At 42.5% G+C, this 27,338-nt stretch overlaps 1 protein-coding gene across 2 annotated transcripts; it reads left to right on the plus strand.

The window, feature by feature from the left end:
• LOC129822174 (zinc finger and BTB domain-containing protein 16-A-like) lies at positions 1-27,338 on the plus strand. Of its 2 annotated transcripts, XM_055880225.1 has the most exons (8): positions 1-222; positions 646-759; positions 3,144-4,435; positions 8,127-8,227; positions 10,912-10,998; positions 21,896-22,066; positions 23,882-24,049; positions 24,269-27,338. In XM_055880225.1, exons 3-8 carry the CDS (start codon positions 3,240-3,242, stop codon positions 24,496-24,498), a joined length of 1,953 nt encoding a protein of 650 aa, XP_055736200.1. In that variant the 5' UTR covers positions 1-222; positions 646-759; positions 3,144-3,239; the 3' UTR covers positions 24,499-27,338. The 2 variants fall into 2 exon arrangements, with proteins under 2 accessions (XP_055736200.1, XP_055736199.1); XM_055880224.1 differs by lacking the exon at positions 646-759 and having other exon boundaries at positions 2-222.

Raw genomic sequence — 27,338 nt, forward strand, 5'->3', positions numbered from 1 at the left:
ATAGGTTGTGAGGACTGTTGCCCTGTAGATGTCTCTCTTTCCAGCCTTGATAGGACCGGGAACAGAGGACAATCATTCAAAGCTGTGACGTCGCCTGGGTGATGATTTGCCTACTTGGAGTGTGGATGAGTTTGGAGCGGGTTCTGTGAATTGCCTTGCCATTATGTTGCCTGAATGATAACGCAATCAATCGGCTAAGTGAGGACATAACAGGCCACTAAGGTAAGGGGAATGATAGAGACAAATATTGCAAGAATACTGCCATTGCACAGGTGATTCGAATATACTTTCTGAAATGGCTATTATTCAACCTATTTGCAATTCGTGGACAATGTTAAATTATTAATTGACATATTTACTAAATGGCAATCCCTTTAAGTTTGTTATTGTATACGTGGTCGCATTTCCGAAAATGTTATTGAGCCTAAAGTTTCGCCGCAGTTAGTGTAACAGGGATTTAAAAACTTGACTGCTTAGTATGCTCGCGGTACGATCAGACAGAGAGAGACGTGACTGAGCCGTGATGTGCGGTGCGCCGAGGCTGTATGTTGTTCCTATACAGTTTAACATTATGGCGATAGTGAATTATTTCATGTTTAGAGATTCAGTAACTATATAATTTTAAATGCTGGTGTTTTGGTGTAGGAATTCGTGATTCCGTCAAAGCTCAGTTTGCACCTGATGCGCTCTGTTACTGAACTACCCAGGCTGAGTTTCAGCATTACCCATCAAGTGGATATGGGTCAGTGGTCACTGAAGGTCAGAAAATATAAACAATAATCATGTAACTATTTGTCGTAGCATTTATTTATATGAGCTATATTGGTTTAAGAGTGGCCACCCCTAAAAACATTACGCCTTGATCACACCGACAGTGTTTTGCGCAAAATGGTACCATATCTCGATACACAGTACCAGTCAAAAGTTTGGACACACCTACTCATTCAAGGGTTTTACTTTAGTATTACTATTTTCTACATTGTATAATAATAGTGATGACATCAAAACTATGAAATAACACATATGGAATCATATAGTAACCTAAAAAGTGTTAAACAAATCAAAATAGATTTTAGATTCTTCAAAGTAGCCACCTTTTGCCTTGATGACAGCTTTGCACAGTCATGGCATTCTCTCAACCAGCTTCAAAAGATAGTTACATGTAATGCATTCCAATTAACAGGTGTGCCTTGTTAAAAGTTAATTTCTTGAATTTCTTTCTTTAATGTATTTGAGCCCAATCAGTTGTGTTGTGACAAGGTCGGGGTGGTATACAGAACATAGCCCTATTTGGTAAAATACCAAGTTAATATTATGGCAAGAACAGCTCAAATAAGCAAAGAGAAACAACAGTCCTTTAAGACATGAAGGTCAGTCAATCTGGAAAATGTCAAAAACTTTGAAAGTGTCTTCAAGTGTAGTTGCAAAAACCATTAAGCGCTATGATGAAACTGGCTCTCATGAGGACCGCCACAGGAAAGGAAGACCCAGAGTTACCTCTGCTGCAGGGGATAAGTTCATTAGAGTTAACTGCAACTCAGATTGCAGCCCAAATAAATGCTTCACAGAGTTCAAGTAACAGACACATCTCAACATCAACTGTTCAGAGGAGACTGCGTGAATCAGGCCTTCATGGTCAAATTGCTGCATAGAAACCACTACTAAAGGACACCAATAAGAAGAAGAGACTTGCTTTGGCCAAGAAACACGAGCAATGGACATTAGACAGCTGGTCTGATGTTAAAATGCTGGTCTTTGGTCTGATGAGTCAAAATGTGAGATTTTTGTTTCCAACCGCTGTGTCTTTGTGAGACGCAGAGTAGGTGAACCGATGATCTCCACATGTGTGGTTCCCACCATGAAATATGGAGAAGGAGGTGTGATGGTGTGGGGGTGCTTTGCTGGTGACACTGTCTGTGATTTATTTAGAATTCAAGGCACACTTAACCAGCATGGCTACCACAGCATTCTACAGCGATACAACATCCCATCTGGTTTGCGCTTAGTGGGACTATCATTTGTTTTTTAACAGGACAATGACCCCAAAAAACACACATCCATGCTGTGTAAGGGCTATTTGTCCAAGAAGGAGAGTGATGGAGTGCTGCATCAGATGAACTGGCCTCCATAATCACCCGACCTCAACCCATTTGAGATGGTTTGGAATGAGTTGGACCGCAGAGTGAAGGAAAAGCAGCCTTCAAGACTGTTGGAAAAGCATTCCTCATGAAGCTGGTTGAGAGAATGCCAAGAGTGTGCAAAGCTGTCATCAAGGGAAAGGGTGGCTACTTTAAAGAATCTAAAATCTAAAATATATTTTGATTTGTTTAACACTTTTTTGGTTACTACATGATTCCATATGTGTTATTTCAAAGTTTTGATGTTCATTATTATTATACAATGTAGAAAATAGTAAAAATAAAGACAAACCCTTGAATGAGTAGGTGTGACCAAACTTTTGACTGGTACTGTATATCAGCCAGCAACTCTAATTTCTAGATCACACCGACAGGGTTTGCATTTCGTGAACACCAGAAGTACATTAATTTCCAATGGAACGTTGCGTTTGCCTTACAGCATTACGCTGCAGAGGCAGTTGCAGTGCATTCTGTGTGGTGCATACTTTGTATTTATCGAACGTGTTAGTCAAACTGTATGCGTAGACAGCTCGACAGAAATGGTAGCACAAGGTGAATGTTTAACTTTTGCATACTATTTTGCGCAAATAATCTGTAGGTGTGATCGAGGCGTAATACATTTACAGCACATGTAATAGTGAATGGCTCTGTCTGCTTGCAGCCTATGGCATGTAGGCATACGTAACCAGTCTCAAACAGACCTCATGGGGCACTGCTGGTTTGTTTTGGGGAGCCTATAAATCCCCTGTGTTTGCTTCCAGTGTATTTCCTTATAGTGACACATTACTATACAATATCAACATTTTAGCCCAGTCCCTGACATTTGGTCAGCCAGTGCTAAAGTATTATTACTTTTCCCTCTTCAATTGTTGAACATGCAATATATTGACACTTGACACAAGACATAATTCTGATGTTTCTACAAAAACCATGGCAATCAACCAGACCATTCTTCATTACCATGATCTGAGATGTAATATTTAATGTGGTTTCTCCTTTATCTAGACTTATAAATAAACTGAAGGAAAAGCAGGTGGGATAGAACACACCTCATGCGTGGGCTCAGAGAGGGTCCGAGGCCGTACGGATCATCTGACTAAGATGGGTGTTCTCCAGCTCCACAACCCCACTCTCCCAGCCACGCTCCTGTACAGGGCCAATCATATGCGTCTGTCGGGAACGCTGTGTGACGTAATCATCACGGTGGACGGCCAGGAGTTCCCGGCCCACCGCACCGTCCTGGCCTGCACCAGCAAGATGTTTGAGATCTTGTTCCACCGCAGCAGCCTGCGCTACGCCCTCGACTTCCTCTCCCCCAAGACCTTCCAGCAGATCCTGGAGTACGCCTACACGGCATCCCTGCAGGCCACGGCCGAGGACCTGGATGACCTGCTGTACGCCGCTGAGATCCTGGAGATCGAGTACCTGGAGGAGCAGTGCCTCAAGGTCCTGGAGACTATCCAGTCAGAGGAGAAGCAGGACCACCTGAGTCTGAGTGGGAGGAACCACGGGTCTGGAGAGAGTGAACAAAGCAGGGCAAGGCACTGGAGGAACATGCTAATATCCAAGAAGCATTCCATGCAGGAGGGTGGTATCAACCCCACCGCCCTGCACCACCTGGCACTGTACCACATGACTGACAGGAGTCCCTCTGGGCCAGGGGGACTACCTATGGGGCTCCCTGTAGCCAGCCCCACACAAGATGGAGGGGTTAGTCTGGAGGGCCTGGGTCGGTCTCCACTGCAGTACAGCCACAATGGAGCCCAGGACCCCTCCCTGCCTCTGGCTAAGAGGATAAAGACAGAGGACAATAACATGCAGGTGGATGAAGCCAATGGCTACGAGGGCCGGTCCAACAGCGGAGGGGAGGGGGGCTGTGAGTCGGACCAGCCCAAAGATGAGGGCCCGGGGACCCCCCAAAGAGGCAGTGTCATCACCTCTGCTAGAGAGCAGCACTCGGGCCAAGAGGAGGGGTGCATAGTGGGGAACAACTCTCCTCTGGACAGTTTCCCTGGGCTAGCTGAGAAACACCTGGCCTCCCTCTACTCCTCCATGCCCTCCAACCACATAGGGGAGGTGGGGCTGCCTATGCCCATGTCGGTGGCCCCTTCCCTGGCCATGTCCCTGGACCTGAGGGCCTATGGGGGGCTCCTGAACCAGGGCCTGCTCCACAGGGAGATCCTCAGCAGGCTGGGCCAGTTTGCAGCAGGGATGAGGCGGGAGGGCCAGAGTCAGACTCAGAGCAGTGGGGACTGTGGTCTCCAGCTGCACGACAGAGAGGTCGTAGAGCAACACAGGTAGAGCACAGAGTGTAGCTGACTGCATACACCACTCACTGTTATATCTCTAGGGGTACACAAGTATAATGGATATCTAGGTATCATTGAAGGAGGTATTTTGTTAGAGAGTGAAACAGCATTTATTTTAGCAGAATGCAGATTATTATAATGTTGTGATCATTTAGTAAATGCTGGTAATCAAAGTAAAAATCTAAGTAAATTGCAATTTGCTTATGTCACCCCTTCACCCACAAAGTGTTCTGTCTGGTCGCTATACACTAGGAGGTCTGTGAGAGACAGACGGAGGGATGTGGAGAGTGTATGTGTGTGGTGAGTCCGGAGTTGCCATGCTAAATGGTTAATTGTCTTGTTAGGATGTGAAGGAAGAGATAAATTGTAGTGCACAACTTCTAATTTAAAGGTTGGTCATTTTTTGGGGTCTTAATTAACTTTTAACACATTAAAAGACTTCAAAGGAAAGAGCTGGGAGCAATGATATTAAATATGTTAATTTGTTTAAAAAGACACCTGCTCTTGTGCCTGAATAGAGGGACTTCATAAGAGGTATGAAATAGGTCTTTCTTAGCAGCTTAGCAGACATGGTGTGGCATAATGAAGCTGTTTACAAAGTTGCAAACATTTTCACAATTCTGTAAGATAATTTTTTATTAGATGTGCCTCATACTTAAAACTGTCTAAGTGCATTTGGTATGCATTCCTTTGCATTAGTGAGGAGGGAGGAAGGAGAGTAGCTTGCCTGCACAGAGATCTAAAGGCCTCTCAGCATGTGAAGGTAGACGCCACTGGTTGATGGTTTAACCAGTGGCTGAGGGTTTAAAGAGGTTGGTGGGTTTGGACTAGAGATTGGTGGGTTTAAAATAGAGCTTGGTGGGTTTAAACTAGAGGTTGGTGATTTTAGACTAGAGGTTGGAGGGTTTGAAGAGGTTGGAGGGTTTGAAGAGGTTGGAGGGTTTGAAGAGGTTGGAGGGTTTTGAAGAGGTTGGTGGGTTTTGAAGAGGTTGGTGGGTTTTGAAGAGGTTGGTGGGTTTTGAAGAGGTTGGTGGGTTTAGACTAGAGGTTAATGTGTTTAGACTAGTGGTTGGTGGGTTTGAAAGAGGTTGGTGGGTTAAAGAGGTTGGTGGGTTTAGACTAGAGATGGTGGGTTTAAGAGGTTGAAGTATTTAAAGAGGTTGGTGGGTTTAAAGATGTTGGTGGGTTAGACTATAGGTTGGTCAGTTTAAAGAGGTTGGTGATTTTAGACTAGAAGTTGGTGGGTTAAAGAGGTTGGTGGGTTAAAGAGGTTGGTGGGTTAAAGAGGTTGGTGGGTTAAAGAGGTTGGTGGATTTAAAGAGGTTGGTGGATTTAAAGAGGTTGGTGGATTTAAAGAGGTTGGTGGATTTAAAGAGGTTGGTGGATTTAAAGAGGTTGGTGGGTTTAGTGAGTTTAAAGAGGATGGTGAGTTTAAAGAGGTTGGTGAGTTTAAAAAGGTTGGTGAGTTTAAAGAGGTTGGTGGGTTTAGAATAGAGGTTGGTGGGTTTAGACTAGAGGTTGGTGGGTTTAGACTAGAGGTTGGTGGGTTTAGACTAGAGGTTGGTGGGTTTAGACTAGAGGTTGGTGGGTTAGACTAGAGGTTGATGGGTTTAGACTAGAGGTTGATGGGTTTAGACTAGAGGTTGATGGGTTTAGACTAGAGGTTGATGGGTTTAGACTAGAGGTTGATGGGTTTACACTAGAGGTTGATGGGTTTACACTAGAGGTTGATGGGTTTACACTAGAGGTTGATGGGTTTACACTAGAGGTTGGTTGGTTGGTTGGTTGGTTTAAAGAGGTTGGTGGGTTTAAACTAGAGGTTGGTTGGTTTAAAGGGGGTCCAGAGGTCCACAGACAGGTCCACAGGTCCCATAACTAAATCAATCAACCAAGCCATCATCAGTATCAGAGCACCAACCTCTACCCTTTCTTCTCCCACGCAGACGGCATTTCAGGCCTGCGCCACTCCGGGTTTTGAAAGAGCCTGATGACACAGAACATCCAGCAGTGTGTTAGCTAGCCAATGCTCAGTCATGGAGATAGGCAGAGGTTTGAAGGTTGGAGGAGTCAGTCCTTCTGGTGACTGCGGGTGTTGTAATGAAGCTGGTCCATGTCAGGAGACAGGTCACTGAGCATCATCCACCTCAGTCACATTGACATTTCTGAGTGGAGAGAACAGGGAGAGAGAAGTTTGTTGAGGCATAGCACACCCTTTCAGAACTTTTAACTTCAGGCTTTGATTAAGTGAATTATCTAAAGGAGAAAGCTAGGAATTGTATGAGGTGTCTGGTTTATAGTGGATCTCTCTAGCTTTCTGTTGAAAATCCTCTTTTCTGTTTTCTATTTTGATGTGTTCTTGATTTAATTGAAGAGAGTTTTGTTGACATAATATTTTATTGGTACTATATATTAGATTATCTGTCCTTTGACTGTGGTCTGTTTTAACTGTCTAGAGGACTGCTGTCTGGCCATTGTGCTGCAGAGGGGAATATTAGGATAATAGTGCAGATGATGCCTCGCATGACTGAACGTGTGTGATATGATATGATGGGGTTTGCTGCAGGCAGAGCGGCGAGTCCTTTTTTTTGTACTTGTTATGAGAGGATTGTCTGTCTGGTTTTGCATGTGTGTATGTGTGTCCGTGTTTTTGTCTGTATGTGTATGTATACGTGGGAGTTTGTGTTTTTGTCTGGGTCTGTATGTGTATGTGGGTGTGGGTGTTTGTGTTTTTGTCTGTGTCTGTATGTGTATGTGGGTGTCTGTGTTTTTGTCTGTATCTGTATGTGTACGTGGGTGTTTGTGTTTTTGTCTGTGTGTGTATGTGGGTGTCTGTGTTTTTGTCTGTGTGTGTATGTGGGTGTCTGTGTTTTTGTCTGTGTCTGTATGTGTACGTGGGTGTTTGTGTTTTTGTCTGTATGTGTATGTGGGTGTCTGTGTTTTTGTCTGTGTCTGTATGTGTATGTGGGTGTCTGTGTTTTTGTCTGTGTCTGTGTGTGTATGTGGGTGTCTGTGTTTTTGTCTGTGTCTGTATGTGTATGTGGGTGTCTGTGTTTTTGTCTGTGTCTGTATGTGTATGTGGGTGTCTGTGTTTTTGTCTGTGTCTGTATGTGTATGTGGGTGTCTGTGTTTTTGTCTGTGTCTGTATGTGTATGTGGGTGTCTGTGTTTTTGTCTGTGTCTGTATGTGTATGTGGGTGTCTGTGTTTTTGTCTGTGTCTGTATGTGTATGTGGGTGTCTGTGTTTTTGTCTGTGTCTGTATGTGTACGTGGGTGTCTGTGTTTTTGTCTGTGTGTGTATGTGGGTGTCTGTGTTTTTGTCTGTGTCTGTATGTGTATGTGTATGTGGGTGTATGTGTTTTTGTCTGTGTCTGTATGCACATTTATTTGTATTGTGCTTTCTAAAATTATCCCTGATATTTCCATTGTCTGTTCTACTTTTGCATTCGTACAGTGTGATACTGTGTGACTCACAACTCTTAGAGACCTCTCTACTCTAATGATGCAGCAGTACAAAGAGAGGGTTGCTTTCATGATGGAATGAAACATGCTTTTCTCTACAAGGACAATGATGCCTCTGCCTTTTGAAAACACTTCAGAAAGCACCAAAACGTTTTAGAGCCCAATGTCTGCTATTTGTGAGACCTCAGTCATTGGTTCATCCCAGTCCTTTCTCCCCACAGGAAGCTGCACAGTGAAGGAGAGAAGGAACACGGCTGTGAGTTCTGTGGCAAACACTTCATGGACAGTGTACGGCTCAGGATGCACATGCTCTCTCACTCAGGTAACGCTAACATATAATGCCAATAATATAGTACTTTCCATTTACAATACCCATAGCAGGACTGTACTGTTTTCACATGCACCTTTTCATGATGTCACACGTATATTAGAAGAGTGAGGAACATGAGACATGTGTTAAAGGAAAGAGGCTTCTTCCTGTCTGTCGCCTGTCTGTGACTGTCTGCATGTGTCAGTTCTTCAGGGTCTCTGTCTTCTCTTTGTCTTCTCTCTGTTGTATCTGTCTGTGTGTGTGTGTGTGTGTGTGTGTTTTTGGAGTCTGTCTGGCTCCTTGCCAGCTCTGTCCCTCTGAGTGATGACATCATCAGCTGCCGGCAGGCCTGGGTGTTCTGCCAGTGTTCCGAAGCGTGTGTGATGGCTCGCTCGCAGATGTGTGTCCAGGAACACACTGTACCCAAACGGCGACTTAATCAGACCTGACTGCTCTTCCAGCCACTTTATCCAAAATAGAGCAGGAGAAGGGGAGGGGAGTAGGCGGAGAGAGGGGCTAAAAATGAAACTAAAATATAAACAGAAACCCCACTCTGATGTTAGGAAGAATAGACACAAGGAATGCTATACCTCCCTGGCTTTCCTCTCCTCTGATCTCTGTAAAAGTGTTTGGAGATGACAGACGGCGGACAGATGAGAGGTTCCCTTTCTCCAAACTGTGCTCATAAACTACCTGACCTCCTCACAGTAGACATATTTTAAATCCAGGTGTAGATTTAATGATGAGTTTGAAATTCCATGTTTGGAACTCCGTGATGGGAACACAATAGCTGCATCAGGTCTAGACACATTCTACTAGTTGGCTAACGGCTACTCTCCTTTACTCATCCTGTCTGCATCGGTATGACCTGATGAGACATACTGGCTATAGTGGGTGTTATATAGGCCTGTTACACATCGTTTAGATACTTTGATCTTTCATTACAAAATAGATTTCTGGAACCTTCTTTCATCTGGTTTGTATTCACACACAAAATGTATAGCCTCTGTATTGCACAAAGAAAGAGAGCTTGATCTTATTTCATTGTCATTGTGTGTTGCCGTATAGCCCATAGCAGCCTTTAGATCCTCTGTTGGTTGCTAAGGAGCCAGTGCTCCACAGCTCTAATGGGCTGATTTGGTATTCAGCTCGATGCTGGCTCGTATTTTGGTATGCCAGACAAAGTGTTTTGATGGAGGGCTATTGCAGCCGCGTCTGGAGACAGTTTGATGGTTTATGGATGAGAGCACACTCCATGCCTTTGACGGCACAAGACAATGTTCTCTTCTTCCCTAATCACACACAATCTCCCAACAGCACAACATAACACACTGGACACACTGTCACAGAACGTAACACATTGGACACACTATCATAGAACGTAACACAGCCAAGGACAGCCCTGCAGTACATCACAATACATCCAGGTAAAGGCTACATAGTATGCTGAAATGTTTTATTTTCACGAAAATGTTCAAGGATCTGAAATTAGGTGAAATCTGTGGATGAGGTGGTTGTAGCAAGCTACAGCACTGGGACTAGTGCAGCTGTACAGGGAGGTGGAGAGAGTTGAAAGAGGACTACATTTAGGCTGTAGCGCTCCCAGTTTCCAAAGCTTGTGGGCGTTTTAATGAGTCATTTTAACTTCATTTAAAGCCAGCTGAGCAGAAAATAGATCAGTGAATGAGCCCTGGGCCAGTATGGATCTGAAACCGATTTACATCTCACCGAGAGCCAGCCCACATCCAAACAGCTGGGAGTGTATATTCAGTGTGTGTGTGTGTGTGTGTGTGTGTGTGTGTGTGTGTGTGTGTGTGTGTGTGTGTGTGTGTGTGTGTGTGTGTGTGTGTGTGTGTGTGTGTGTGTGTGTGTGTGTACTCGCCCACGCCCACTTGTGTGTGCAGTATCACTATTTGTCAGAGCAACTGGCATCTCCTATAGCTGAGTGGTGTCAGTGCCCTTGTCTTCTCTGATCTCTTCATAGGAAAAGACAAGGGCATTCTAAAGGTGAGCAGGGTGCTGTGTGTTACTGAGGGAGATGGCTAGGGAGTGTTGACTCTGGAGGGTTTCTGATAAAGGCCTATGCTGCGGGCTCAGAGCAGAGCGTCTGCTGTGCACAGAACACCCAGTCCTTTTGTGGCAACTCAGGTAGACAGGCTGCACACTGTTCCGAGCATGATAACAGGGTAAATACAACTCTTCAGCTAAGCTCCTCACTGTGAAAGAGAGAGGCCACGGAACACTGTCTGGTGCCTTTGTTTGGCCAGAGTTGTGTTTTTTCCACTGGGTTTAGTTCTTTTGTACTGTGTGTGACTCCTTATGTAACTGTAAACAACCAAAAGTGTTTACAGAAGAGAATGGGTACTTAGGGACTTTTAAATAGAGCATTGCATTGGCTAAAGGTTTGATATGGATTTTAATCCAACAGCTTTCTCACCTATAAAAAATGTGGTTTGATTCTGAAATAAAAGTGCAGCTTTTATAGCCATCTGAGAATCAGATGTTGATTGATTGCCATAACCATAAATTCCATCCATCAAATTCAGTTGCACCTTCTACAGCATGATTCAAATCATTTTGTACAAGTTGCTGGTTGTTTTCTCATACTGTATACTTGAATGCTTACATCTCACAAATAATGTACACCATATGTTGAGCGTTTGATGATGACACATGATTGTGATTTCCCCCTGCAGCTGGAGCTGAGGCCCTGGTGTGTGATCAGTGTGGAGCTACATTCTCTGCTGAAGATGCTCTGGAGGCCCACAGACAGACACACACAGGTACTGTCTGACACACACACACACACACACACACACACACACACACACACACACACACACACACACACACACACACACACACAGGTAACACCCACAGACAAACATAGCTCACAGATGAAAACGTACAGGTACCCAATGACTCACAGACACTCATTCACCGCCCTTAAACAAGCAGGCTACAATTGACAGGATACTGTTTGAGGTCTGTATTTGTAATGTATTCTGTCTCTCCTGCTGCTCATTCAAAAACGTTTAATAAATATATGGCTATGGGGATTAACATTCTTGTCATTGTGCTGGCAGGGTTAAACTGTCCCTGTCATGTTGCTCCATAATTGATCAGCGAGGACGGGAAGGCCCTCTCAGATATCACCCACTTATATCTCCTGGCATCCCATCTGGGTGCATGCCTATTTACCACGGTGCTGGCAAGCCTGACACACCAGGCACGCCTAGGCCACACTGCAAGTACATGATATTGTCATAGATATGCCATGCATCTAGGCTATGTGCGTGAGGAGCTGAGAGGGTATTTACTCTATTGCTCAGACTCACATCAACAACTTGAATCAACACATTTTGTTTGGGAATGATCTCATGGTGATAGACTCTGAGTATTTATCCTCTCCAGCTCAGAAGATAATGGACATCAGTGCCTGTGAACTATTCTGAAACCCAATGGTTCTAATTAGCTAGACGCTCCTCTAATCAGCTGACTGAGTATCTCGTATTGAAGTTATACAAGTGAAGTTGAAGTCAAAGCTGCCTGTATTTGTCATCCTTGCAAATATTCAGACCCTCTCCCAGTGCCTGAATCCCAGTCATTACAGTATCTAAATCAAACTCTACCTTTAATGATCTTAAACTAACCCTACAGTCGATCCACAATGAGTGTCAGAATCCACACCTTTGCTGCTACTGTCAGAGAAAAGTGATAACCCGCTCTGAAGCGTTGGGATGTAACTGTAACTCGAGGTGCCACACACAGTATGAATAGTTAATACCTGGAGACATGGCGGGTGTTAACTAGTTTCTACCTCCTCTCCCTCAGGTTGGAAACATCCAGGGCTCAGTTGTTGGCCTGGCAGCGTATCTAGTGCAGGGTACAGGAGGGCATTACTCACTCATTTTGTCATCATCTCAGCTTGGTCTAGTGTGACACATGACCCTCTTACTGCTACTTTGTACTCACAGGCTGTGCTCTGACCGGAATAGTATGATTTTTTGGAGCTGTTTGTTGGTTTTAGGGAATTCAGCTACAGTGGGCATTCTCTTTTAGAATATGCATTCACTGTACATTATAAACCTTCAAGTGTTTTTATACTTTCAACTTCTGCACTCAAAAAGATGTTGCATAAAGCTTATTTCTTAAAAAAAAAAAAATATATATATATATATATATATTCTTATTTTCTGACATTTCTGCTTATCTACCTTCTTCAGTGTGTAACCTATACACTGAAGAAGGATTCATGGGTTTTACAGACCAACCAAACTTTTGGGAGAGCGCTATGGTCCTCTTTTGATTATACTTTCAACACATCCTAGGTTTATAACCTTTGAGATCATTGGCTGAATGAATCTTGTTACCATGGCTTTGTATATCACCATGTGACAGTATGCCAGTAAGCCAAACAAGTTTCTTCTTGGCACATTATCACAGGTCAGACCTTAGCAGCTGTAGCCCTTTAGTTTACTGATACAGCCTCCTCAAGGAGGAAGACACCCCTACTTGACAAAGACCTTGTTGGCTCTCATATCGATCACACTACAGTGACTGCAATGCAGAGCCTAGCTTATTTCCAGTGAGTGAGAGTGTGTTTTGGCAATGTGAATGTCAGGCGAGTGGCCGTGGGTTGGCGTTATGGGAAGGGGGTGAGACCGTGTGGAAGGGGCTGGTTAAGGGGGAGTTCCTGAGGGCATTGGTTGCGAGGGTTGGTGGAATTGGATGCCAGGACTCCCAGGAAAACAACATCATGTGCTGCTGTTTACTCAGTCCCCACCACAGCCCTCTCTGTCACAGTCTCCGTCCGCTCTGCCTCTGACCTACTTGTGAGTGCCCAAAATAAAATAATGGAACCGTCTCAAAACCTCTCACCCAACAATGACTTTATTTCATCAGACCATGTTAGCAAAGTTCTCTGTGGTGTCATCTTGTTTGAGCAGTTTTGGAAAAACCCAGGAATTTGAGCAAATCATAGAGTGTAGAAATGGACTGGATATGGTGCAGAAGATAGTGGCTAACCATTCTGCCAAAATGCCTGCAGGAGAAGGACCTAAGAGTGGTGTCTGTGTGTTCTTACAAACAGCTGCCCTTAAACTACACATTAACACTTCCTCTGCTGAATGTCTACAGTACACATAACCAGTGGCGATTTTAACATGGAAATCTTGGTGGGGCAAAAAAACAAATGTGGGATGCATGCCAGCAAAGCCACTACACAACACATCACTAAACAATACATTCATTGCACTATAACGGTGACAAACGGTGCCCACAAACTGTTAGGGTCCCTACAGCAGTCCCAACACAATGCCACTGCTAAACCTGGGTTTCAGCGGAGCCTTATCTGGCAGTGAAACAGTTAATTCAGCATAATGTACTGCTTTTAAAAAAACTGCTGATATGGCTGACTTGTTTAAACAAATGTGGTTTCTACTGACAAATAAGATGTACAAACTATGGCATAAGGGGACAACAAGCAGATAAGAGGCAATCTGTATTGTCAATTAAGACATGAATGAGCGAGTGACAACGGACGTAGTCAATATAACTATTTGTTCAGCACTTTTGAAATGTACAGCGACAGAATTCAGAACATGGGCCGTTCTTACAGTGTTCTCCCTGTACCAGTCAGAACCATAGGATAAATAAAGGGGTCAAATAAACAGACAATGAAAGCTCTTAAAATATTCAATGATTACATTTCTCTAAAACTGGTTATAGGCTACATGTGCACCACCAAGTTAGAACAGTAGGCAAAATTAAGAGGAGAAAATAGACCAAATTATTAGGGTGAGGCACATTGAATGCCGTTTGGGTCTTTGCATGTCAAAAAAGATACACGTCATACAACACTATTTGACCCATTTAAATAAGCTTTTTAATTTTACACGTCAAATAACACAATTCTATTATATAATGTTGTGTGTGCTGAATTTGCACGTGCAAGTCAAGCGCCACCACTACTATCAGTAGCACTGTTAAAGCTGTACAAAAAAGTTAGTAAACAAGCACACACCGGCCAGGAACGATGTGTTAACAATACCACCTTGGTGAAAATAGACCAAATTATTAGGGTGAAGCACATGGGCAACTAAGTATTCACCCCCCTTGGCATTTTTCCTATTTTATTGCCTTACAACCTGGAATTAAAATAGATTTTGGGGGGGTTTGTATCATTTAATTTACACAACATGCCTTCCATTTTGAAGATGCTAAATATTTTTTATTGTGAAAGAAACAAGAAATAAGACCAAAAAACTTGAGCATGCGTAACTATTCATCCCCCCAAAGTCAATACTTTGTAGAAACACCTTTTGCAGCAATTACAGCTGCAAGTCTCTTGGAGTATGTTTCTATAAGCTTGGCACATCCAGCGACTGGGATTTTTGCCCATTCTTCAAGGCAAAACTGCTCCAGCTCCTTCAAGTTGGATTGGTTCCGCTGGTGTACAGCAATCTTTAAGTCATACCACAGATTCTCAATTGGATTGGGATTTGACTAGGCCATTCCAAGACATTTAAATGTTTCCCCTTAATTCACTCTAGTGTTGCTTTAGCAGTATGCTTAGGGTCATTGTCCTGCTGGAAGGTGAACCTCCATCCCAGTCTCAAATCTCTGGAAGACTGAAACAGGTTTCCCTCAAGAATTTCCCTGTATTTAGCGCCATCCATCATTCCTTCAATTCTGACCAGTTTCCCAGTCCCTGCCGATAAAAAAACATCCTCAATGCTGCCACCACCATGCTTCACTGTGTGGATGGTGTTCTCGGGGTGATGAGAGGTGTTGGGTTTGCACCAGACATAGCATTTTCCTTGATGGCTAAAAAGCTACATTTTAGTGTCATCTGACCAGAGTACCTTCTTCCATATGTTGGGGAGTCTCCCACATGCCTTTTGCCGAACACCAGACGTGTTTGCTTATTTTTTTCTTTAAGCAATGGCTTTTTTCTGGCCACTCTTCCGTAAAGCCCAGCTATGTGGCGTGTACGGCTTAAAGTGGTCCTATGGACAGATACTCCAATCTCCGCTGTGGAGCGTTGCAGCTCCTTCAGGGTTATCTTTGGTCTCTTTGTTGCCTCTCTGATTAATGCCCTCCTTTGAGTAAGGTCCCCATGTGTGACAGAACACTGAGCCAATCACGGCGCAATGCTCCTATTTTCTGCTGGCCCGCCCCACCACCACAGAAAGCACTGAGCTAGGCTGAAACACCTGTATTTGGAGCTGCCTTACTCAAGAAAACAAAAAGAGACCATGTTTGTATGCGGCTTTGTTAACTCAATTATATATATATTTTTTTTTTTACATTGTTTGCAAACTGATATGTGACACGTATTAATGCCAAAATAACATGCAAAACTGGCAAGCCCCGCCAATTTGTATATATATATACTTTTTTAACAAAAAATGTGGCTCTGCCCCACCTGCCCTGATTGACAGGTCACCACTGCACATAAACCCTATTATACAGAGAACACATCCTACTCCATCACACTTTATTGTTTATTCAATACTGCCTCAGTGCATATTGAAATAGACCTCATCTAATTGCACAATAATTATTGTGCAAGCTGCATTCACAATAATGAATATGCAATCGGTTGAAATGTATACCCCTTATTCCACTTAGAATAGCTAATCATTGGTACAGATCTTCATCTACTGAGTCATACTGTACTCTACTTACCCCCCAGTCTATTTTGCTGGCCTCTAGCTATTTTGGGTTGTGTACACAGTACACACTGCCTAGTGCTACTCCACTCATTCAGGCCCTGCAGGCCTCTACTCTGTCTTAATGTATGGTGAATGCTATTGGGAAAATATGCAAAAAATGTTTGAATCCAAACTATAGATTGGAGACAGCGGGTGACCTCAATGAAACGGGCCATGGAAGATGGAATGGTGGTTAAACACCAGCAACGTATCTCTTGTTGCATTAATTATTGAGCTGGTTGTTCCTCGCTCTGGTAGATTAGCAGTCTGCTGACCAGTGGCTGGCCTACCTGGAATCATCTGAGGTCCTGTATGGTTACTGTCTGTCTTTAGGCCTGTCATAACATCTAGCCTACGGGGACCCAGTCTGAACTAAGTGAGAAAAATTGGTTGTAAAACATCTTTCCTATGTCTTTTCAATGTCTTTTCAATGTCTTTTTTAGCAAAAAATACATATTTCCAACATATTGAGCTCATAGGGAAGGCACTGGGTTTTCCCACAGCAGGTCTGGTGCTCATTGCTCAGTGTAATATACATAGTGTAAATGTGTAACTGCGTCACAGGAGCAGCTAGTGAGTGAACATGCTCAGGCGAGCCATACTAGGAGTTTTACTCATAGCACCTTCCTGTTGAGCCAATCAGTTATAGCTTATTTCAGGGAATCTGAATTATTACAATAAGCAAGCTCTTTGAAGAGTGTGACATAGTACTTACAACTCTTTCACCGGTCTTAAGAAAATTAGTTTAGACTCCTTGATTTCATAACCCAATATTTCCCAGAGCCACTGTGTGGGTTGAGCTAAACAGCTCTATAACCATTCATATCTTCTTTTGTATACTGGTTTAAAGGAGCTGTCCATGGTTGCTTTGCAGTGGAGTTATGGTTAAACCTGCACAGAAACGTGCTGTTAACACAAACCAATGAGATTAGATGGAGATCTGTGGTGAACTAAACCTAAAGACAGAGAACGTTGCATAGATCTGTATAAACATTATGCAATCCCTTGTTCAATTTGTACTGGGGTTACTGTAGGATTCCCAGGGTGGGAAAACTTTTGTTGGTCTTTAGAAAAGGAATAGGCTTTGCTTATTTGTGAATGGAGGGATTAGTTTGAACACTTCACCCCAAGGAGGGCCATGATTCAATCTGGTTGCCTAGAGACATGTTTTTGTCTGTTAAACCACTTCGTCTGTGTTCCCTGCCTTAGTTGGACTATTGACTGGCTGTTAAATGCTCCCATGTCATGTTCTGATCTGATGTCTGATCTGATAAACGATTGACGTTTAATTAAACTACCAGGCTGATATTCTCTTCCCTTCTCCTAGCTAGACATTCTCCTGGCTCCTTTTTTTCAGATTGGAACATAGGAACTCTGGAATTAGTTTAGTTCTGTGTACACTGTCTAAAGTTTACTGAGAGAAACTAAACTGAAGTTAAATAATCTTTCTCTGTGGAATGTCTGCAAGGTCCCTCCACTGTGTGACTCAATAGTGAGGCACAATGCTCAGTCAGCCATCCAGCCTTTGAGGAATATCATTGATTGCATGGTGTTTACCACATTGAGGACCTAGGGTCAAGAGGTCAGAACACCAAATCCCATTCTCTTTGTCTGGTTAAGGTTGAGAAAGCAGGGGGCAGTGGGGGCAGTGGCATGCCTATTGGAGATCGTGTTTTCACACAGAAGGGCTACTCTGCACTAAGGAGGAAAGCCTTCTGGAAAAGGCTGCTGTGAAAGCAAGTGTTTTTGTGGGAAAATTAACAGGGTGCACTGGTGCAGGTAGTCATCAAACTAATGAATGTCAGTATATATTATTATATTATACATACTGTTTGTGCTGCACTTCTGACTCTGTCACTTTTATCTACTGCTTTTATTTAAGGGACTACAGTGCCTTGTATTCAGTATTCAAGTATTCATCCCGTTGGTGTTTTGCCTATTTTGTTGCATTACAACCTGTAATTTAAATTTATTTTTATTTGGATTTCATGTAATGGACATACACAAAATAGTCCAAATTGGTGAAGTGAAATGAAAAAAAATACTTATTTCAAAAAATTATAACAAAATAAAAAACTGAAAAGTGGTTTGTGCATATGTATCCACCCCCTTTGCTATGAAGCCCCTGAATAAGATCTGGTGCAACCAATTACCTTCAGAAGTCACATAATTAGTTTAATAAAGTCCACCTGTGTGTAATCTAAGTGTCACATGATCTCAGTATATATTCACCTGTTCTGAAAGGCCCCAGAGTCTGCAACACCACTAAGCAAGGGGTACCACCAAGCAAGCGGCACCATGAAGACGAAGGAGCTCTCCAAACAGGTCAGGGAAAAAGTTGTGGAGAAGTACAGATCAGGGTTGAGTTATAAAAAAATATCTGAAACTTTGAACATCCCACAGAGCACCATTAAATCCATTATAAAAAAATTAAGAATATGGCACCACAACAAACCTGCCAAGAAAGAGCCGCCCACCAAAACTCATGGACCAGGCAAGGAGGGCATTAATCAGAGAGGCAACAAAGAGACCAAAGAAGGCCTGTGGGAGACTCCCCAAACATATGGAAGAAGGTACTCTGGTCAGATGACACTAAAATGTAGCTTTTGGCAATTAAGGAAAATGCTATGTCTGGCGCAAACCCAACACCTCTCATCACCCGAGAACAACATCCCCACAATGAAGCATGGTGGTGGCATGTTTTTGGGAAACTGGTCAGAATTGAAGGAATGATGCATGGCGCTAATAACAGGGACATTACAGTCTTCCAGAGATTTGAGACTGGGACAGAGGTTCACCTTCCAGCAGGACAATGACACTAAGCATACTGCTAAAGCAACACTAGAGTGGTTTAAGAGGAAACATTTTTAAATGTCTTGGAATGGCCTAGTCAAAGCCCAGACCGCAATCCAATTGAGAATCTGTGGTATGATTTAAAGATTTCTGTTCACCAGCGGAAGCGATCCAACTTGAAGGAGCTGGAGCAGTTTTGACTTGAAGAATGGGCAAAAATCCCAGTGGCTAGATGTGCCAAGCTTATAGAGACATACTCCAAGAGACTTGCAGCTGTAATTGCTGGAAAAGGTGGCTCTACAAAGTATTGACTTTGGAGGGGGAGAATAGTTATGCACGCTCAAGTTTTCAGTTTTTTTCTTATTTCTTGTTTGTTTCACAATAAAATATATTTTGCATCTTCAGTGGTAGGCATGTTGTGTAAATAAAATGATACAACCCCCCCAAAAAATCTATTTTAATTCCAGGTTGTAAGGCAACAAAATATGAAAAATGCCAAGGGGGGTGAATAGTTTCGCAAGCCACTGTATTTGTATTGGTGCTTCTGTCATTTTCTTTCAAAGAAGTTAAGTTGTTACTGGTGACTAGTGTATTATTCAAGGTGTTGTCACTGGATGTGGGACTGAGATCATTGTTAAGCGAGAGCGTTTGTTTTGACAGTTTTACATTCTTTTCATGGCAGTGGGATGAGAGGGTATTGACTGAGCATCTGAGGGTCTAGAAGCAGGAAATGACAAGCAGAACAAGAATGAATCCAGACTGTTTAATGGTTTAGTTATCAAAATAGGCCAAACGCATACTTATGGGAATGGTCATTAAATTGACATTTTGAAAATGAAGGAATGAGAAGAATTGAGGAATGACAGCTCATGTCAAAATGTTGCTACTGAGTGAGAAAATGTACTAAGGAAAACATTTCATCATACAGAAGTAACTGACGGTACTGTATCATTTGGGGTTCCCTCCAGCATGTTGGTGGCTAGAAGGAGTAGAAGAGTAGAGAGCACTCCCCCTGCTGGCTGCATTGAGATTGTATGGCTTGACACGTGTCTTAGATTATTGTTCATGTAGTACCACCGGATAAAGCAGCACAGAATGGATTCAGTAGCTCCTAAAGGACTTTTTGCTTTTTAGGATACATCTCTATATAGCCTAGACTTTTGGTGCATTCCAGTCAAGGCTCTTCTTTAGAAATAATCAGAAACCAAAGAAAGTAGATAGTCAGCTGGACAGTGAGACTTAACAGAGAAACGTTCCTGTCTAGTTAGGGTTTGAGGCGGTACAGGAAAGATCTTTTGTCCATCAGTTAAACATTGTGATCCGTGGATGAGAAAAGCCCTGATCATTAGGCTTATACACAAAGCCTGGAAGTGTAGGAGTTGCATGAAGAGCCTATGACTAATGGGCCGAGCCATTGGGGGTCTGTACCACATTGTGTTTCTATTGTGAAGATAGATGGCCACTGGAATAAAGCTAGTGAACAGGTGCAGTGCATTCCAGTAGGCTCGCTTTCTGATGTATGGTGTGGAGTGTAGAACATCTCTCATCTTCTCTCTTCTTTGTTAATGAGTAGAAATAATGCTAAATTCTCTTAGTGCCGTTTAGGGCAAACCACAGCAAGCTCATAGCCTACTTTAATTCCATCAAGTCCCATGGTCAATATCTAATAACGAGAGAGAAAAGAAAAATAATACAGATGCATGTAATCTTAGAAATATACTGAATATTAGTAACATAATTCATCCTATAAATTAGGCCTGATGTAAGCTAGGCCTTTCACATTGTGTATTCCTAGTCGTTTGTGAAGAGGACCACGTGTAATGTGAGGCACTAAGATACTGACTGACTCCCTCAGAGTAGGTTATGTAGTGATTCAATAAGTGAAGTGTACCTATGCATCATCATGACTAAAATAAAAGGAAAATGTTGGAGAAATTTTTTAAATGTGGATTGCAGGAAAATGGTAAACAATAGAGAGATAATATGATTTATTGCTGAAATTAAATTAATGATTGACTATAAATATCCTTGACTGTTAACTTGATTGAACTCCAAACACTGTCTGAAAATCTCCTGTCTTAGTATGAGTGTGCTGTATCTCATTCCCTGCACTAATTCCAATTTAATTGCCAGTTGCCTCAAGGCACTTCAATAACAGTAACAAATGATTTGATTTAGTGGACCTCATCAGACTGCATTTTAAATGCAACTCAGCAACCCCACTTGAATTCCAATGAAACACTCGCATAGCCTTCTGTTTACTAATGATCCACCGCTGGAGATGTCTGATTGAATCCGAGTCGTGAGCAATGGGACCTGCGTTGTAAATGATTCTAAACCCGAGCAGACAGAAATACCGACCTCATAACCTAACATTAACCACCTCTCTGCAAGACTCGTACATTATTATCAGTGGAATTGATTACTGATGATTCAGTCCTACCTCACATTTGAATTTTCATGAGAGGGATAAGCAAAGGGGTCATTGAATAGTGATACGAAAAAGTAAGAACCCTGTATATTGTGTGTGAGAATTTAATGGTGGTTCTTCACAGATCCTGTGTGAGTAAAACTAGCCTGTGTTTCCCTATCTGTATTCCACTCCACTCTCAGCGCAACAGGAGAGCAGCCCCAAAGTGATGCCAGGTCACACACGGGATTAAAAGGATTGTGTTTTTCCTGCAGTCCTGCCTTTAATGGCTTGATATCACTACTTAACATTCAGCACATAGCTCATAGTGTAGGCATCGTTCAGGGTGGAGCTGCTATCAGCCTCTCTCTGTGAACAGACACAGACGACTCCAGAGGCTGCTGGAGCACAGGCTTGATGGGGATTGAAAATAATAATTCCTGTTTTAACATCCCATAAGGAGAAGGCATTGATTATGTGATTGACAGTTCTAGCATCCTGTGTATTGCGTAAAAAATACATCTCTCAAAGACAATGACTTCCAAGTCAACGTCAATCAGAAAAGTGTATAAAGTCAAACTGAATGTATTTCACGCCTGTCAGGGGGGTTAGTTTAGGTAGAAACACTTTGCTCTTTGAAAGAAGCGTTCTCCTCAGAACACTCAGAGTCTCAGGCTCAGAGTTGAGTGACCCAGTTTCCCCACTGAGTGTATGTTTGGTCCTGAAATAACTGTGTCTGTGTCTCTGTGTGGTCTCCAGGGACAGACATGGCAGTGTTCTGTCTGCTGTGTGCCAAGCGGTTCCAGACCCAGAAGGCTCTGCAGCAGCACATGGAGGTTCATGCAGGGATGCACAGCTACGTCTGCAGCCACTGTGACCACCCCTTCCCCAGCCACACCACCCTCAAACGCCACCTGCGCTCACACACAGGTAAGGACTGCATCTGTGTCCATTGTCATCTTCATCATCAACACTACTGTTTTCATCATCATCATCATCATCATCATCATCACTGTTTTCAACATCATCATCACCACTGTTCTCATCATCATACCACTGCTGGCTTGCTTCTGAAGCTAAGCAGGGTTGGTCCTGGTCAGTCCCTGGATGGGAGACCAGATGCTGCTGGATGTGGTGTTGGAGGGCCAGTAGGAGACACTCTTTCCTCTGGACTAAAAAAATATCCCAATGCCCCTACACTGCCCTGTGTAGGGTGCCGTCTTTCGGATGGGAAGTTAAAACAGTTGTCCTGACTTTCTGAGGTCATTAAAGATCCCATGGAACGTATGGTAAGAGTAAGAGTAGGGGTGTTAACCCCGGTGTCCTGGCTAAATTCCCAATCTGTCCCTCAAACCATCATGGTCACCTAATAATCCCCAGTTTACAATTGACTCATTCATCACCCTCCTCTCCCCTGTAACTATTCCCCATGTCGTTGCTGTAAATAAGAACGTGTTCTCAGTCAACTTACCTGGTAAAATAACAGAAAAAGAAAGAAAAGAATCATCATCGTCACTGTTTTCATCATCATCATCATCACCACTGTTCTCATCATCATCAACATCATTACTGTTTTCATCACAATCATCGCCATCACTGTCATATCCATCAACATCATCGCCTAACACACAATCCAAAGCTGCAATGAGATTCCCATAAACCTCAAGGTTTTAATCCTTAAATACCTTGAACTACTACTTCTCTCTTGGCACTAAACTGAAGTAGCATAAGACCAGAGTTTTTCAATTACAGTCAGTTTCACTAATTTGATCATGTCTACATTCACTTAATGTTAATAAACTCCGCAATGACATGACAGCAATGCTCCAATATGGCCAATGTTATGTTTGAGGCTATTTCATCCGGTGGATGTTTTTAGGTTCTTAGACACAGCCTTCTAGGCCCCTGCGATTCATGTCTGTCATTTCTACTGCAGTTCACCCCAAATGACAGAGCAAACCTAAATAAATATCTAAAGAACAGCAAATGTCTGTGTTATTCTCTGAGAGTTAGTCAGTGGTGCCCTAAGGGAGAGGGAGAGGGAGAGGGAGGGGTAGGGGTAGGGAGAGGGAGATTTTTACTGAAAGGTTGCCCCCTTCTTCAGATCCACGTCTATATTGAACAAAAACATAATTGATATGAAGAGACAGAAGGGAATCGGGGTTTGGCCATCGTTGTGTGTCTTGTTTATACCACAGTCATCTTGGTAGTGTCATTGTGTAAATGTCATGTGTCTTGTAGCATGGGGGGCTTTGTGAAGCACCAGGCTATAATGAGCAGTGCAATGTATTGTCCCACTTGGCTGTTGCTGTGGACACTGAGCTAATGAGACACATAGGTCATTGCAAATGACTCAAAGCCACAGCCTCAGAGAGAGATGGATCAACTATGGAGAGTCCCACATGTCTGGAAGACTTCTATTAGCTGTTGGCGAGCAGCCAGATGGAGTGTCCTCACATGTCATAACATTATTATATACAGTATATTCTATTCTATTATTATTATATATATCTGAAAGCACAATCTTTTTTTCAGCCTGATATGCAAAAAGGTTCTGTTTTTATTGACCTGTACAACTACATCTATCATATGCAAGTAGTAGTCACGTTAAAATAAGTCTTTGATACTGTTTGTTTGCTGTTGAGCGGAGGCCTACCTGAACCGTTTGATACGGTTTAGAATTATGACACCTGTGATGACGTGTGTCCAACCTTTACCCAACCTGTGTCTAAACTGTGTCTTCAGGTGACCACCCGTTTGAGTGTGAGTTCTGTGGGAGCTGTTTCCGGGACGATGGCATGTTGAGGGGACACAAACGTATCCACACAGGAGAGAAGCCTTACGAGTGTAACGGCTGTGGCAAAAGGTTCAGCCTTAAGCATCAGCTGGAGACTCACTACCGCGTGCACACAGGTTAGAGAGCAGTGTCTGGCTGTAATAACACACACACAATCAAATCAGAGCGTAAATCAGAACAGTGCATGGTCATAATAACAACACACTCACACGTCAGATTGTTTTGTGTTCATGACAGCATACACACAGGTCAAACCAATGTGTGTCAGATAGTACCACTGGTTTTAGCATATAGTCAAGGAAAGGTTTCACGAGTATGCCGTTCTATTCCTATAGGCGAGAAACCATTTGAGTGCAAGATCTGTCACCAGCGATCCAGGGACTACTCTGCCATGATCAAGCACCTGCGCACCCACAACGGAGCGTCGCCCTACCAGTGTACCATCTGCCAGGACTTCTGCCCCAGCCTGGCAGCCATGCAGAAACACATGAAGAGCCACAGACCCGAGGATGTGCCCCCAGACTGGAGGATAGAGAAGACCTACCTGTACATATGTTACGTCTGAGCAGGACTTAGACACTAAGACACACTATCCTAGGTGTGGGCAGGTTTTTCATCGTATTCTTTCCTCTGAAAGTTGATCATTTCTGTGGTTTGATTGGTTTTATCACGAATTGCCGCAATTATCTGTTATTACATTAAACCTGCGTATGTGTTGAAGACTGAAAGACTACTGGTCAGGTTACCACAGCAGTAAAAGTGTTACACTAGAAAGGATGAGTTCTATCTGCTGTGACTGTGATTGTGAGATGTAGAACCCAACTTCTCTGGTTTAATTGCAATACTATACTACATAGATTGATTGAGATAAACAATCATTTCCTGACTTATTATTTCCTGTTATAGATTGTTTGTTTTCTGCATGTTTTACTTGAATGTTCTCCATATGCTTGATTTAATTTGTGTATTATTTTTCAGTGAGCATATTACACATATGATTTTCCTTACCTGTCAGTTAGTCTGTCTGCTCATGCTGATTGACAGGCATTAAGGTGCAACAGGTTTTGATATTTATGTCATGCATCGTTTTTGTTACCAAATAGGTGTTGGTTATTTTGACCCAACCGCAAGGCCGTTTCTTCTGTTATTAGAATAAGTGCTACCTCTTCAATCTTCAACTTTTGCACAGAGGCAATAGCACATCTTAGAACTGGTGTTTTTCAGCGTGTTTTCATCCATCATCTGTAGCTTTAACTTCAAATGTCCTTTTATATTGGTGAAGAGGCTTGAAATGTTCTGAGAATTAATTCATGGAATTGTTTCGGACGGTTGCCTGTTGGGTGGAAAAAAAGATTTGAAAGTCTTCAAAGTGACTTTTATGTGTATAATTTTTTATAAGTTCAATTATAGCAGTCTGTTAAATCACAGAATTCAATTTTTCTCTAAGTGATGAAAAGAAAGAAAATGTGAATAAATGTGTTGGCTTTTTTACTAAACGTGAAAAGATGATTCTGTAAAGTTAAATTACTAAAAGCAGGTTATCGTCAGTTGTCTGTTGCTGTAAATGTAATTGTATCTTATTTCTAGACGAGAGCCAGATGAGGGATTCTCTGATTTAAAGATGTTGTATTTTTGTATTACAGTGATCTGCAATTTGTTTACATTTGATTTGATTTATGAAACATATTTTCTTGTGTGTTTTGTAAGTCTCTGGAGTCTGATTTGAGTAAGAGCCCTCCCTGTGCCTCTTTTATAAATGGAGAATAGATGTGCTGAATACATGTACACAGTACATGTATGTTTTATTGATCGTTGTTGTTCCTGGTTGTTTGTTTATTGCTAGTGAAGAAATTATTTTCACTGCCATGCCGTAGTAGACCCTATTGTCTAAACATTGTAATTTGAAACAAGATACTTCTCATGACTATGGTATTATGCCCCAGGCACCTCAAGCCTCAAAGCAACGAGTGAGATTTTCTTTCAAAATGTTCTGTCATGTCAAAGTAAAATTTGGATTGTGAATTCATCAAATGGGAAAAAATGCACAGAACACACAGAATACATAGTGGTGTTGTTAATCATCTTTATAAAGCTCAACGTTGGGCATAATATGGGTCTAACACTATGGCCTTCTAGAACAAACAGCCAGCACTCAGTGCCATGAAAACAATTAGAAGTATCAACTCATCTTCACTGTACTGCTATCTGTTCTATACTGAACAGAAATATAAACGCGACATGCAACAATTTTAATGATTTTACTGAATTACAGGTCATAAAAGGAAATCAGTCAAAAACATTAATTGGGCCCTAATCTATGGATTTCACATTGCTGGTCGGGGGCGCAGCCATGGGTGGGCCTGGGAAACCATAGGCCCACCTACCTGGGAGCCAGGCCAAGCCAATCAGAGGTTTTTCACCACAGAAGGGCTTTATTACAGACAGAAATACTCCTCAGTTTCATCAGCTGTCTGGGTGGCTGGTCTCAGACGATCCCGCAGGTGAAGAAGTCGAATGTGGAGGTCCTGGGCTGGTGTGGTTACACGTGGTCTACGGTTGTGAGGCCGTTTGGAATTACTGACAAATTCTCTAAAACGATGTTGGAGGCGGTTTATGATAGAGAAATTAACATCCAATTCTCTGGCAACAGCTCTGGTGAACATTCCTGCAGTCAGCATGCCAATTACATGCTCCCTCAAAACTTGAGACATCTGTGGCATTGTGTTGTGTGACTAAACGGAACATTTTAGTGGCCTTTTGTTGTCCCCAGCACAAGGTGTACCCATGTAATGATCATGCTTTTTAATCAGCTTGTCGATATGCCACACCTGTCAGGTGGATGGATTATCTTGGCCAATGAGAAATGTGTAAATAACACGGATGTAAAACTATTTGTGCACAACATTTTAGAGAAATAAGCTTTTTGTGCATATGGAAAAAAGCTGGTGTCTTTTATCTCACCTGATGAAACACGGGACCAACACTTTACATGTTGCATTTATATTTTTGTTCAGTGTACAAACACATGCACTATAAGGATCTTAGGATTTCCGTGGTGGACCAAAACTAACAGAGCACTTTGAAAAAAAGTTTTTCTTTGATCTTTCTATGTTGTAACAAAACGGAAGTTGTTTTATTTGGTGTGTGTACTATAAGGATGTGATGATCATCATTTAGGTAGATATTAGGTCAATGTTTGTCTACCTCAGCGCCAGTTCAGTCAGTGTTTGTCCTGGTGTCCAATCAGGGTTGTTCTTCTTGCCATGTGTGTTAAATCCTTTTGCATTACAGCTTTGTAACACTGTGTGTGCAAGTGTTTTCTCAGTGTGGTTTCAGGCACAGCTCTCTTTACGCATCACTGTTCTGTGGCATGATGAAAAAAGAATAAAACTATTTTACAATGCA

Source organism: Salvelinus fontinalis, chromosome 24, assembly GCF_029448725.1.
Source record: "Salvelinus fontinalis isolate EN_2023a chromosome 24, ASM2944872v1, whole genome shotgun sequence".
Lineage (NCBI taxonomy): Eukaryota > Metazoa > Chordata > Actinopteri > Salmoniformes > Salmonidae > Salvelinus > Salvelinus fontinalis.